At 40.2% G+C, this 15474-nt stretch overlaps 1 protein-coding gene across 1 annotated transcript in view; it reads right to left on the bottom strand.

Annotated features, from left to right (window-relative positions):
• The window catches only part of TRPM6 (transient receptor potential cation channel subfamily M member 6), an 86875-nt gene that overhangs the window by 15852 nt on the left and 55549 nt on the right, over positions 1 to 15474 (bottom strand). The window contains exons 23-31 of the mRNA XM_075488622.1: positions 15355 to 15469; positions 13452 to 13651; positions 10985 to 11117; positions 8069 to 9213; positions 7211 to 7323; positions 6145 to 6271; positions 5137 to 5234; positions 2722 to 2780; positions 1200 to 1225 (exon numbers count right to left, since the gene is read on the bottom strand). Of these exons, the coding sequence (XP_075344737.1) occupies positions 1200 to 1225; positions 2722 to 2780; positions 5137 to 5234; positions 6145 to 6271; positions 7211 to 7323; positions 8069 to 9213; positions 10985 to 11117; positions 13452 to 13651; positions 15355 to 15469 (2016 nt within the window). The remainder of the gene's footprint in view (positions 1 to 1199; positions 1226 to 2721; positions 2781 to 5136; positions 5235 to 6144; positions 6272 to 7210; positions 7324 to 8068; positions 9214 to 10984; positions 11118 to 13451; positions 13652 to 15354; positions 15470 to 15474) is intronic.

The raw sequence follows: 15474 nt of genomic DNA, 5'->3' as shown, positions 1-15474 counted from the left end.
TCCACTAATTAGATGAAATCACTTTGTTCTGTTGGAAAACAATCCTTCAAAATGCCAGATTTCAGAAAATATGTATACTGTACTACTTTTAATTCTGAAAAATGAGATAATCAAAACTGAATCTTCATCAAAATATTTGAACATTACACTTTTCTTGGTGTATTTTATTTGCTTATATTCCCTTTTCTAGCAAAAGAGATCTGAAATAAAAAAACATAAATAGATGTTGGGGGAAGGGCCAGAATTTCCACTGAGTGCCCTTGGTGATTCAAGATCCCTTTTGCTCTCTTTCTTGCTGGACGCAACGAGTTTTGTTGCATGTCGTATGTTGTAAAACAACAAACATGAAAAGGGGAATGGGGGCTAAGTCATTCCTTTTGAGGATGGGAAAACTGGATCTTAATCAAAGCAATGGTAGGCTCTAGAGAGTAGCCCCACAACTCACTACGCTTGCAGCAGTGTGCTTCAGCACTGCAGTGTTTTGTGCACAGCCGGACCCAAAACGAGCAGCGCTTGAAGGGGAGATAAGTCTAAGAGCGACTTATTTCTGCATCACTAGCCTCAAGAAGAGATAGATGCCCAGCTGCTCAGCCTCTTACAGCTAAGTGGCACATCAGGAAAACTGGAAGATAGACTAAAAGGCAACAAATACAAGTGAAGTCAACTAGCACTCTACTTTCGTGGAACAAAGTCATTCCTCACTATAACCTTGAATTTCTTCATTGGACATTTCATAATAAATTCAGTCCTTCCCTGATTTCATAATTTCAGGGAAACCACACAAACAGAGGAATTACACCAAACTGCAACTTGAAAAATCAAGCATACGTTAAAAATTTTATATCACTATCTATCCTCAGGTATACACCCTGCTTTAACTCAGGGATGAAAGCGGCACCATCTTCTTAAAGAGTTCCTTCCTGCTGAAAAGGACAACATTACTGGGCAGACTAGAGTAAAAATAGATTTTTTTTCTTTTAAGATTTTGCAGTTATCGTGAGAAAAACATGTCTTCATAAAAAAAATCTTTCACCTTAAAGCACGAATTAGTAACTAATATATGAAACAATAGTTTAACATTTTCCCATAACCCTCCAACTATAGTAAATTAACTTCCTTTGGGATTTTGTACTTCAGAATTGCCAGAGTGAGATTTGCAGAGAAGAATTAAAATGAGTGACAAGCAACCAAAAACTTACTGTGAGCTTCCTCTGAAGTTCTCAGCCTGTTTAAAAGCAAACATTTGTTATTTTACTCCAAAATTTCTGTCATTAAGCTAACTCTGGTACATATAAAGAGATGTCATCTATGTGAAGGCAAAACTCACAAAGGTTTGATCAGCAATCATAAAACAAAATAATTCTCAGTGCAACTTTGTTCATTGCAACAGCAAATAAACAGCAAATAATCAGCAAAATTATCAGCAAATAATCTTCAGTTACTGAAAAATAGCCACATTTTTCTGCATGTTTCTTTCTCTGCTTTATGTTGAGCTGCTCTTACGATTCTGCACCACTGTTCATATCGTTTACACTGCAATAACAGTATCAGTTAAAGACCACTTCAATCACATACACAACTGTTCATTTTTCAACCAATGCTGAGATGTATTCAGAGCTACATACGCCATTACCATTGCTTGCACAAAAACAGACTTTTTAAACTGATGGGCCTTTGGATTAGCGAGGCTGCAGAGAGACTACAGCATCAGCATTAAAGTTAAAGCAGTCTTTGTTACAGAAGACAGTGGATATGATTCACCTCACAGACCACAGAGATCCCGCTGAAGACAACAGACTAAGTGACAGAATCAGGCCACTCAACGGCCTGTAAGTCCTGCTGGTAAGTATGCAGTTTGCCTACTGCCTATAAATGACTGGGTAAAAAAAAAAAAACAAAAAACAAAAAAAAACCCTAACCACAGGATGGGTAAAAAACACAGTATCTTTTTTCCTCTTCCCACGGTGAAATCACAGAGGATGTGACAGCTTTCTAATGTCTTTTATATATTACATCCACAGTGTTAATAAGTAAGAGAGATACAAAAGAAATTGATGAAAATAAGAAAGAAAAGGAAAAGGAATATAGAGACACCACCACATGTGGAAAAAATACCCCCAATATTAAGATAATGATCAACCAAGCTGGAAAAGAAAAAGGCAAAAAATCCCACAATAAAATTGAAAACACTTTCGAAATCAGTATACTTTCACTAAATATAATCAAAGCTTAATAACTATTGAAAATCCATTAAGAAAACCAAGCTAAATGTTTTGTAAATGTGCAGACTCAGTACGAAAGAGATTAATCAGAGAATGAGAGAAGCTTTCAGGAGCTGCTGGTATTTTGATTATTAAAAAAGGAAACATGCAATTTGCACAGCAAAAGCAACTTTTCATGCTCACTAGATTGGAATAATGGCTAGTTAAAGATGCTGTGGTGATCTTAGTGATTGAATTAGAAAATTGTACTATTGTTAGAATAAAAAGAGGTGTCTATTCCATCTAAAATTATACACTTTGTTTAAATGGATCTCCTATAGCTCCATTAAAAAGGCTTCCTTTAAAGAAACTTAAATAGACTAAATTGCCTTAACTCTTCATTTCACATAAATTTCTCATCCTAAGTATATTGCAGAACTGAAGTGGAAACCTGCAGAAAGTATAGAAGTCTCTTTCTAAAAGCATGTGATGAATATCTTAATATACTAATAATACATACGAGGAGTTCCTGTTCAGATTACTTTTCTTGGTGCTTCCAAATATGCTATTACTCAAATCCTGTAAAGAAGACAGATACTTTTACTGGTAAAATCTGCACATCACTGTCATATACACACTGTGCAACTCAGAAAGGTACAATTTTGAAAACACTTATTGTTATGTTTATTGGTAGCACGAATAATGACACTGACAGGCAGGTGAATCACAGCATCGCCATATCTACACTAAAATGGAACTAATTTGCTAACATTACAGTTTTCCATGCTGTCTCCATACATTTGAATAAAATACTCAGGTACCCACCTATACCTCAATATACTCACAAAAGCATGTTAAAGGTCTTCTAATATGGACAGTTTTAGAGAACTCTCTTTATATTGGAAAATTCCAATTTAGGGATAGGCCTTAGAGTTGTTGAAAATAAAATGCACCCTAAACCTCTGTAACAGAAGAAGGTAACAGACTGAGCAGTGTTCCAGTGATATTTAGATCACATATTTTCCAGATGTTATAGTTAAAGAAGTACTCAAATAGTCTTTTAAACTTCCAGCCATATTAGGGAAAATTGGGCCAGCTGGGTCCCACTAACGTGCAAGTCAGAAAGGGGATTATTCTTCTAATAGTAGTCAGGAAGATTTCAATCCTCAAAAGAAACAGAGCCCCCCAAAAAAGTTCAAAGACAACAAAGTTTAAAGATAAATTAACTAAAATTCAGCTTTGAATATTATCTGAAACTTTACACACAATTTTTTTACTTTACTCATATTTTTACCTTGTAGCTTGCTTTGCAGATGAAAAAATCTTTGACAAAACCAAAACCTTCCTACACACACCCTTGCTTTGCTCCCCGCTACCCATCAGGAGGGATTTCTGAACCATTGGTGTTCAATGGGTAAATCTGAGAGGCACCACTTCAGGAAGTACATTTCTTTAAAATATATCATACTCCAAGCAGAACAGTTGGATGCAGCAACATTGTTACATCTCAGCGATAATCTCATTAAGCAGACACAAACTCTCATAACCCAGACAGGATTTAAGAAGAGGCACAGCAACTCAGTGCGTCTTGGAGGCTGTGTATTGAAAGAATAAATAATTTTAAGTTGGCGTTCTGGAATTGACTAGTTTTGGCCTAACTCCAATCCTGCTGTAATCAGTGGAATTTTTCTGAGAACTTTAAAAATCCACCCTTGAGTTTTACCCAAGACATCTTAATATGAGTCTTGAAACACCAGGTTATTTGGTTCCTTCACACAGTTTCCCTGACTGTACCTTTAGTTTGCTTGTCTGACCCCATGTTTCACATTTCAAAGATTCACTGATTTAGACTCCAAGCTCAGGTTTTACAGAATACAAAATCAGTAAAGTTATTTCTATTTCTCTCTCTCTCTCTCCACTCTTTCATAAAAAAAAATGCCATTTTTAAAATTTAGATTTGAGCTCTCTTTGCTGGTATTTGGGATGCAAATTCTACAGCACTCAGAACAGCAGATCTGAAACTATCTGGTTTATTTTTATTCCTTAAAAAAAAAAAAAGGCAACTCATAGCATTTACAGTGAAAAATAAGCTAGGCTTTTGAAGACCACCATTTTAATAATGAAGAGTGCTATAAGTAAAACAGGCAAGGAAGGGTGCTGTTGAAAAAGGAAGAGGAAAGGATTATTTCACAGTTTCTTTTCTTAATTTGTTCTTAATTTCCTTTCATACCTCTGAGATACCCCTACACAATGTAGTAAAAAGATATATTTTCTTCCATTAGCTACACCATTTTAAAACAGATAGAAGTTTCTATAATCCACATTCCTGCCCCCAGTCTTCAGGAAATATAAATTGGTCTAGCTCCATCAAAGTCAATGAGCCTATGTTGATTTACACAGGCAGAGCACCTTTAAATTATGGAGCTGCAAATTAATTCTGATAAATAATAAGATATGGTGTTTATAAGCCAGTGGTTAAGAAATCTAAGCTTTGCTATTATTACCAATATTTAACTCCCACTTTGCAAGAAATAACTATCTCTGTGTGATAGACTAAGGCCTATGTAGCTAACTTCCCAAAATTTACCTCACTCTGCTGACCAATTCTGCCCACAGGTTCAAGACCAAGCTGTGCGCTCACTCATTGCCTAATGAAACATCAACACACGCGTCATTTCTGACCAACCTCTTCATACTCAGAACCACTCCGTGATTCAATTATTTAATATCCTACTTCAATAATCTTAATAGAGTGTTAACAGCTGTTAAATTATTCATTTACTCAAACACATGCACTATGCCAGCAGACAACAAAGGTTCTCATGTCTCAAGAGGTATTTCATGACAAAGAACCTATAGTGGCAAGTCCAGGAACATCAGCCCTGGGCTCATCCCACCAAAACTACGGACTAGGATGTGTAATCTCAGGTCTTACCTCTCGAGAATGCCTCAGGTAATCACAGAATGGTATGGTATGCCTACCGATGTCTTGATTTTTCATTTTCTGGTGCATGTAACTGAGACGTTCCAAACCTAGCCAAAAGAGCAGGCGTCAGCTATTTCCAGAGTGTAAATGAACAGCTCTGCTGCTACAAACTAAACACCTATGCAGTGCTATAAAATAAACACCTATATACCATATTGCCCCAGCAAACGCGTAATGGGCTATAAAAGCAATAGCAGGATTTCATAGGGTTAAAACAGACTGTTTTCATTCTCTGTCAGCAGATTTTGGAGGAGCGCAGCCCTTCTCAGACCATGCTGTGCTGAGTCACAGCGTTCCCTGGTGCTTCTCCCAGCAGCTCGCAGGATGAAGCCAGTGAGCTGCATCACAGCAAAGCTGAAAGATAAGATGAACTATGCAAATGGTTTCTGAGAATGAAAGAGCTGGAGAATTACTAAAAGAAGAGTAAGAATGCCACTCCCTTCTCATTCCCACAGAAACAATACAGAATTCATTTCTTCCCTTTGGAGGATGTGTTTCTGAGCAATGAGTAATGAATAATGCATGCAGAGGATCTGCCAGCAGGTACAGTATAGCAGCACTGCCTCTGAGTGTAAATGCCCTGAGAAATTCACAAGAGAGTTTATTTTTGCAGTTAGCCAGGATGCCACTTTATAAGACACCTAGGAGAGGAGACAAGGATATCATCCTCCTTGCTTCCCACTTATTCCTGAGGATTAGTACTCTACTATCTCCCAAGTGAGTCAGGCAGAACTCCCAGAAAGATTTAACTGACCTTCCATCCAACCTATGCCCCTTTTGCCTCTGCAATGACACAGCAAATAACCAAATCATGTGTGCCTGCAATCTAATTCTAATTCCGTAAAAATTATGCCATGAGGTGAAAGTGATGGATGACACTTTGAATTTGTGAATTTTTATTTACTGCTTCTTTTTAAAAGCTGTTCTGAATTTCACCATCTGCAAAATATCACATACTTAGCTGACTGAAATTAGACACAGTGAGCCAGTTCTTGCTGTGTTTCTCTTGCTCATCCCAGACATTGATCTCTGCGGGCTCTGAGCTCACTTGGGTGTTCTGGGGACAACCATCCACTCTAATCACCTGGCAAGACACAGACAAAACGACACTCGATTTACAGGATGACTAGCACCTCTGCAGTTCCTCTGACAGCCTATGACGTGGCCTGTCAGAGCATCACTGAAGTGCCAATGACTGAACTCGCTCCCAACTGCGAAACAGATTTTCCCATTTTTGTTACAAGTTGCAGAAGACATATTGCTTTTGTCTAGTAAATACTACTGATGAAAGATCTGGCACTACAGCTTTTTAAAACAACATTCAAAGTCCCTCAGAATACCTTGAGGGGTATTAGGTCTCAAAGTTCAAGTCTAAGATCTGTTGCTGACCTGAGCATCTTATGTAAACAAATCAGTCTTCAGCTTTCATCTCATTAAACAGAGATAACTCTTTCCAGCTGACAAAGATCCTGGGAATCTCTTTATAACTTTATAAATAGGTTTTTATATATGTGCACATACATACAGTTACAGAAGTTGCCCATACATATGACATAATCAGTACGCTGCCTGCAACGTGCTAAATGTTTGATGGATTCCGAGAAAACGCTGCGGGACTCTTGTAGGCAGGAGACAACATTACGAGGCCTGGCTTGCTTGTTTACAGTTGCACACCGCCTGTATGTGGCTCACCACTCCTTCAGTCTACCCTAGACCCTATGAAGCCTCCCCAAGTCCTCCTGCCAGCTGAAGTGCAAGGACTGATTCCTTTCTGTCTAAAATCAATAACACCCCTGGTATACTATGTAGCAAAGTCCACAGACTTCAACACATTCAAAACTGAAATCCCACACATTCAAACAAAAGGGAAATTAAACCAAGGCCAGACACACAAAAAAGACGCCCCAATTTGTGTGTAGCGTTTTAAATGTATACATTTTCAACTAAGCCACAATGCAGAACTGCTCTTAATGAATTAAAAGGACAGCTATGGGATATGTGATTCTCTCACATCTGCACGTACCGGCACCTGAAGGGGTTTTTGATTCTTCTTTCCTCTCCCAGACTTTCTGTCTCTGTTTTGTTCTTTTGTTTTTGTTGCCTCACTGTGGTGCAGCTCACTGGATGGTAAAGACTCTGTGGGAAACAGTCAAAAAACACCATTAAGCTACAGAGCTTTTATTTACTAAGAGAAGATCTGATAAGACTGAGAGTTGGCAGATCTCCAAAGAAAGCTGAGAAAGACTTGTGACACCCAAAGCCAATACTCATGCAGTTCAGTGCAAAGATGTGCACCATCACAAGATATAAAACAACAAATGTTATCCATCATCTCATACTATTCATACTTAGAACTGGAATCTGCTATATTTTAACTGTTGGTAAGCAAATTTGGTGGTGGACAGGGAGGGTTTTAAACTGGCTATAAAAATGTATACCTCTTCATTCTCCATGCATCCATCCAACCTGTGATACTGCTAATGTATCTCTTAGGGATTGTGTAATTTATTTTGGCTCCTGCAACTCTTGCATTGCATCCCCAGGGCAGGAGACTTCCCCAGAGTGAGCACAGTCCCTCTGTCACCCCGGCTGTGTAGCCACAGCCATAGGGATCCCATGAGATGGGGAGAATCAGGGTGGCTGACACACAAGTGTGGTGCAGCTTGGATACCAGGCACACTTCAGAAATTCCCTACAGCAGTCAGACCCAGCATAAAGAAAGTGAAGGAGTAACTCTGGACTCTCCTCTACTGTTACTACTCTCCTCTCTGCTACTACCCTCAACTGCAGCTAATACCTCCAGGGTGCAAAGGAAACATTTTTACAATGTCTTGTGCTCCCCAGTAAAAGATACTGTACAGGTGTAGTGTTTTATAATTACCACCTATGGCCTTGCAGGTTTTCCCTCTTTTCTCTTTCTTAGGGGACTGTAAACTGTTGCTCCTGCAGAAACTCCAGTCCCTCCAGAGTGGGCTGATCCAGAAGGAGGTGCTGCGTTTTAGCTTGTTCTGAGAGATGATGCTGCTGTGACGTGACCTGTCGGAGTTGTAGGAGAAGGACTTTGATTCTCTTATCTGGACGTGCCTGGGAGGACTACCCGTGCAATTGCAGTCACTGTTATAGGTGGAATGTATGCACAGGGCCTTCTTTTGTTTCTTCCCTGAGCTGAAAATCCCTTTTTCATCACCTTCAGAGAATCCCCAGTTCACATAACCACCTTCAGTTTCTTCCCTGTCATCACAGGATGGTGCTTCACTCTCTTCAATATCCAGCGATGGCTGGAGACCAAGAGGATGATCAGCACCTACAGTGTTAGTCTTTTCTGACGGCAAATGAGTAACAAAGTCTCTCTGGCTCCATTGATAATCTTCTGGCTCTTTTCCAATGAGGCTGACACTCCGCAAGTTCTGCTGCACCACAATGCTGCTTTGCAGTTCATCTCTGAATGCATTGTCCCTGTACTTGGCAGGAGTGCTCAAAAAGGACAAATTTAAGGTGACATCCTCAGAGAAAGACCCTCCCTGATGGCCAGGGGGAACCAGCAAAAATTGTCCATATCTAGGGGTTGACTTAGTCTCAGAGGAGACTCCCGAAGTGAGCGTGTCACTTTCTATTTCTATCTTTCGAGAGCTGTCTTCTACCACCTTGTTACTCTCAGTCCTCAATACGTGGTCTTTGCACTCTGATGGCCACTGACTCCTTACCAAGCTCCGTAAGAGGGAGGGTGGCATGCTGTAGTAGTGGTACTTCTTGTCATACAAACACTCCAGGCTGCTCAAAGTCTTGGAATATAGCACATTGCTCCAGCTATGGGGCAGCTTCCTACAGGTTCGATGTTTTGTGTCAGCCAGGAAGGCTTCTTCCACCTGCAAGGTGTCTACAGCTGAAAGCACTTTCAGGATGTCCACTGTCAAGGCAGACAGGTCTTGCAAATGTCCTAACTGGCTGTCCAGGGAGAGTAAAGACTCCTTGATATAAAATACCTTCTCATGCACTTCTTTAAGCTGCAGAAATGTCTCCTCCACTCTAGGTGGAAAAAGAAAAGGTAATTAAAATACCGAAACATAGATCTTTACTTCTGTTTGCCAGATGATGAAGGAAGCCATTAACAGATTTCAAAAAGGCAGTGTTCCAAATTGCCCTTTTTTTTTTTTTTAGTGGTGACTTCCATTCCCATGAATATCTGTATTTGGCAGAACCCATCCAGACTTACAACGTGTCATTCAGATTATTGGGCTAACAGCCAGTTACTTTTAAGGAAACAGGCTTTTTGCTCAAGGAGTATCTATTTTAAAAACTGCTATTTTACTACTAATGTGCATTCCCTGCCATAGAACTACTAAACCATGGACAGCAGGACACAGCTTTGGAAATGCTGCATTGGCTATTGCTGTAAATGTAAAATGCTGTAAAGTATACTTCTTGTCAGCCAGTCATCCTGCATTTCCACATTTCTTGTGCAAGCATGAGAAGGACAAGGCTCACACAAACCTACAGATACTCTTGCATTTCGCAAATACGGGAGACTGCTGGGAAAAGGGTCTTCCCAACAACGTATTTGGCCTCTGGGAACAGATTCTGTATGTCTGATGCCATCAGTTATCTTCAGGTAAAATTCAGCTGCCCAAAAAGCAAAGCCTTTTTTTATGGTCTTCAAATCCCCAGTGAACAGTGCAAGAACTTCTTGGCCTGGAATGATATCATTTTAACCAAATCATTATCTTCACGATTCCCGAAGATACTCTCTCTGGTGCTCTATCACTAAGACAATGATAAACTAGCTGCAGGCAATATGCAGAAGTTGCTCCTTTCCTTTGTCACTGAGTAACTACAAGATGTAGTATTTAACCAATAGCTGAATAAAATCAAAGACGAGTGTTCCAAAATATTTTATTCATGTAATTAATTTCTTGTATTAAAGTTACGCAGTGCTGTGAAGTGTGTTTCACCTTTGCACTCAGAAAAAAATTCCTTTCCAGATTTATCCACTATATTTATCCACTAAATGAAATCTTCTTGCTGTAATCGATTCTGCAGCTTTTGAACAAAGCTACTTATTTTATTTCTTTTACAGGGGACATTCATTTTGCTTATGTGTTTTGTTTTAGTATGCAGAAAATAAGATTATGAACAGGCAAAGATTAAGAGGCTATCTTTCTCTAGGCAAAACAAATTTATTAGATGAGATCAGTATTGGCATTCAGTAAGACTTTTCATAGTGCTCACTTTCTTTAACTCTTCCCATTAAACCTAATGGCAGCTTTGCCATTGATTTCAATAGAAAGCTAAATTAGGCCAATACTGAGAGTTTTGAAACCCCGTTGACAGTTGTGTATTGACATTTTGCAAACCAAGACACTACAGGGCAGATAATGCTACAATGGTTATACGGTTATTTCTGTAAACAGCGGCTACACTCAAACACAAGCAACACTCTCACAGCGTTCCTACACTGCTAAGCCTTTAAACAAAAATATGTATTGTATGCCATACTCTGGCATGTTTTCGTGGTGCTACCTGGTCTGCAAAAGTGAAACTGAGCAACACCTTGCTGTACCCCTTTAACCACCTGCACACTGCACACATCTGGGGATGCAATTCTGTCAGCAAGGCTTCCCAGACAGGCCTGCCATGCAGCTCAAACAGATACATTACATTTCCATCAAATTAGCAAGGCCTCTGTGTGTTATTGCTCCTCACGTTCACAGTGGCCATAACCTGTTCCAAAAGCATTAGCTTATCAGTCTTTTTAGACGACAAATGTACACAAAGAGCACAAATCTGCAGGAAAACACACCTTTCTGTTGTCAGACGGATCCTTTCACTGTCACTGGAACTCAGGCTTTCATTCTTCTCATGAAAATATTTTTCCACACACTGTTCCTCGAAGTCATGTAGTTTCTTTAACTCCTCATCACTCAGGTACAGCTCTGAACAAAGGAGGTAGGAGTTGGTATGAAGCATGCTGACAAATGCAATTGTTTATAAGCACCCATGAGAAAAAAAGAAAACTGTCAGAACATGTTTCCTCCCCCTCCCTTGACAAGAATGAATCAGACCTAACTCCATGAACTTGGGCTTACGTATAAAGACTCAACATGCCAAATACATGTAAATGTGTTTGTTATCTTTCATTAGACAGGGAGCAAAACCACATTGCCAAAAATTCCAGTGCACTCCCTTTTAAAGCCTCAAAAGTACATACCCAAATGGCTGCTCACAGAGATGTATTTTCTCCCAAAATTTTTCCTGTATTTTGTTATATATGTGTGACTCACAAGACTTAGATATAGATATGTAAGACTTACAAAGATTTCACTATAATTTGGTCCAGGCATTCATTTAGGACTAGTCGTGTATAACCATTACAGTCGTTTCAGGTATTCAAAGCTACAAAGCTTTTTTTCACCTAATTGCTTCACATGTTCATATGTATAAAACATTAAGTGAGATTACTGGGTGAAAACGAACACATTCAAAAGTTTAAAACTCCACAGCTTGGGCTGCTCATGATGCCCTTCTGCTAGCACACCAAGACTCCTGAGAGAGCAGATTGATTATAAGTCAGCATGAAGAAATGCATACGGTGGAAAGCTGCTTCTCTGATCCAAATTCCACATCTTCCAAGCTCGTTTTTCCTTTCCTTTTTTACCTACCAGGGTCCTCACCGTACTTGCTAGAGGGGTATCTGTGCCAAGCGACACGGCAGTGTTTGCTACAAGCATGTAGTACTCGGCTGCAATGCACAGCTCAGCAGGGAAGCCCCCCACAGCATTCTGGGGTCCCCCCTCACTTCGAATGAGACTTGATCACTTCCTAGGCCCCCTAACGCATCTGTGTTCTTGCCTGCAAGATTTTACTCTCTGTATCTTAGTATTTTCATTGATTTTCCACAGGGTGGCACTGGATCCTCATTGCTAAAACCAGTTAATTATAACCACACCAAAATTTAAGTAGAAGAAACTTACCAAGCGATGCATAGGCATATAGAAAAGGGACACAAAGGTATATAAAGAGGAAAAAAGTCTCCTTCTGAGAGACGTGTAGGCAAGGCATGAGCCCTCGTCTATCCAAGGACTTTTAGATGTGCTAAGCAGTTTCAGTTTTCCTTGTGCCTAATGCATCTTACAAGTAAGACACCCTCCATGCTACGTCAGTGACTTATACTATGCATGCATATAAAATAAGAAGTGGTACTTCAAAGGCAGGCTGATGTACCCAGTCATGATGGAGGAGCTGAGCCTGGGAGCAGCAGTAAAGCAGCTCAGCATTGATTAGTTAAGCCCATTTTTTAACTTTGTAACCACCTGTGAGTGTGCCAGATATCTTCAGGGATTCACGTTCAGCAGAGAAAATCCTAAGTGAAGCATAACCTAGGCAGGGTCTGCTCACCTCTCTTAACAGGCATCAAGGATGTACATTGCATCAAAAAGGATGAGGCTGTATAATACTATGTGCTAATATTCCCCCAAGTTTTCTTAGATAAGGTTACAGCCAGCAGTGTCTCCTCCTCCCCATTCCCCAGCCTCATCCCACCAACCACCAAGCCCCACTACTGAGCATTCATTCCCATCCCAGCATCTTGTGGTTCCCTCCCCGCAATGGCTAGGGCTGCTCCTGGCAGAGCTGCAGGAGTTGCCGACAGTGGGACAGGGAACCGGCATTGCCTTAAAGAGGCACTAGGAAGGACCCTGGGATGGAGAAGTCCAGGTTGGGAAGGGCGAAGGAGGTGGGATTAAGGTGCAGTGATGAGCCAGTGCACAAAGGGAAGGAGGCAGTGAGGAGGTGGGAGGCCCCTATGCTCTTTCTCTGCATCTGCCATCACTGGATCTCCTCCGTCCTCAGGCTCTGTGGCTACTTTCCCTGGGCAATTAAAAAGGAATTGCTGGTCTTTTCAGGACAAATGTACAGAAATGTATACCTCCAGTATAGTTTACTTTCAAAATAAGGCTATTCTATCTTACAGAAAAACCTGCTGTCACTGTATTTCAGCTCAGAGTTGTGATGTAACTTCACTGATGCACAGTATGTAGCACAGCAAAAGCCAAATACAAAGCAAAGCGTTCCCCTAGTCACTTTTCCTACAAGAGTTCTCAGACAGGCAGGTTAAATTCAGTTTTGCAAATAAAAACAGCCTCCTACCCAAAGAACTTCCTTTCTTTTTTTTTTTTGTAGGAGGAGGAACTGAGCTACAAAGTGATGGGAGCCTGGCAAAACATTCCTCATCAGCTATTCCTTTTGGTCCCCAGCTTAGCTCTGCTTACTTAGTCCAACGTCACCCTCCTCTTGATCCAGCTCGTTTGGAGGCCGATGGTGGAAGATGCGGTTTATCAGAAGTCCAATGTGGCTCAGAAGGATGAAAGGTGGAGGCAGCCATGGCTTCTCATGATAGGTCATAATGTAGCGGTACCGGTTGTACTTCCAGAGCTTGTTCGATATGGATTTCAAATCATAATAAACATTACTGAGAAGAGACAGAGGAAGAAGGAGGGCTCCTGTGAGGAATACTCCCAATACAGCACAAGATGCTTGTCTACAGATCTAATTTGACACTGAAGAAAAGTCCCATCCCTCCAGTGAGGTAAATCAGCTTAGCAACTTTCATTTAACAAAGCAGCAGCATGTGCCTGCAGCTAGTGCACTGAGAATGAGATCTTCAAAGCTGCCTAACGGATTTGGAGATCCAATTCCCATTCACATTAATGGGAACTGGGCAAAAAAAATCCCTGAAGTCGCTTTGAAATCTCAGCCAGATTATTTAAACTTTAATACATAGCCTAACTGAGAATTCAACATTGTCTGCCTCTTTGGACTGGATTAAATGTAAGAGTCAGGCTAAGGAAAGAGTGTTAACAAAACAGTTCTGCTGCTCTTCAGTGCACTGCCCCTAAACAAAACACTTGCTGCAAGAGGCACCTACATGAGCAATTCTTCTGCAGGGTACTCTTTGGAGCTGTGATGTTACTAATCATGACTGTTGTTGCACTGAATAATTTCCTGTATCTACTATCGTAGACCCAAGTACAGGAAAGCAGCTTTGTGGTTTCTGGCCCTGTAATTTCAGTTGCACCATCGTACTTACACACCCAGCATATAATCACAAAAACATCAGCTTTGCTTCTGGGATTGTAATTAAATATAGTCCTCGTACCCATTTTCGGTCCCACTTCTGGAACAATGAAATCACTAGGCAGAAGATTTAACATATCATCATTGCTGAAGGTTTAAATCTAGAAATAATTCAAATTTCACAGCTGTGTATTAAAAAAAAAATTGATGCCTTGCCACAATTTCAGAAAAGAGATTTCTAATTGGAAGTGGGAATAGAACAAGTTTTGATCGTTCCGTTTTCTTGAATATTAATCAGTACATTTCTTCATTTGAAATTTTTTTAACCTACAGCTGACTTTTTCTTCCCCAGAAATATTAGAACTCTAGGAAAAAATAATTAACTACTTGGGTTAGACTGCTCTTTACTAATATTCTACAGAACTTGATCCACTACAAGGGTTTCCCTGTCAAAACTTGAAAGGGTAGAATTACTATAAAGACACTGATTAATTACTATAGAATTACTACAAATTACTATAGAATTACTACAAAGACCCTTCGTCCTCTGGCATCAGACATTAAAAAGTAGATAATTAAAAACACTACAGTTAGATTTCAGTCTAGAACATACCAAACTGCACCAAACAACAGGAATTTTCAAATTATTTCCTAAAGGAGGAGCATGCTCCTACAAAGTCATTATCCTCTGCCCTTGAATACCTTCTCCACTTATCTGCCAATTTAAAATTTGGGCTACCCTATGACAAACATTATATAGGCTCTCAGCACAACAAATACAACTTTTAGGAACAAAGGACAAATTACTTCAGAGCTGAATTACTGTTGCTTGTTTGCCAACTGGAGTTGTCCACTTTCAAAGTCAGATTCTGTTTACATGGCAAAAGAGTTTAGGTGTCTGCTCACCATCCCCTTCTTCCCACCCTCTTGCTTACACCATTCTTTTTTATTCACCAGACCCCCATGAAAGATGGGGTAACAACCACCAACATGCCCCTGCTGGGGCCTTTTTGGAGAAGGGCTTTTGTGGAAGTGTTGGCAGAACATCTATTAGTTGCTGTTGCTTTTGCTTTTGCAGCAATATACCATGGTACCTACTTAAAGAAAGCAATAAGCAAGTTGACCATGATGATGTACTGCACAAAGAGGTAGACAGCTTGGAGGAACGGTGTGAGGAAGGAGCCAGGAGGACAGTCTTCATTGGTTTCGCAGACTGAA

This window comes from Mycteria americana, chromosome Z (genome assembly GCF_035582795.1).
Source record: "Mycteria americana isolate JAX WOST 10 ecotype Jacksonville Zoo and Gardens chromosome Z, USCA_MyAme_1.0, whole genome shotgun sequence".
NCBI classification, from domain to species: domain Eukaryota; kingdom Metazoa; phylum Chordata; class Aves; order Ciconiiformes; family Ciconiidae; genus Mycteria; species Mycteria americana.
The sequence above is the reverse complement of the archived record's forward strand: the minus strand, read 5'-3'. Positions and strand labels throughout refer to the sequence as shown.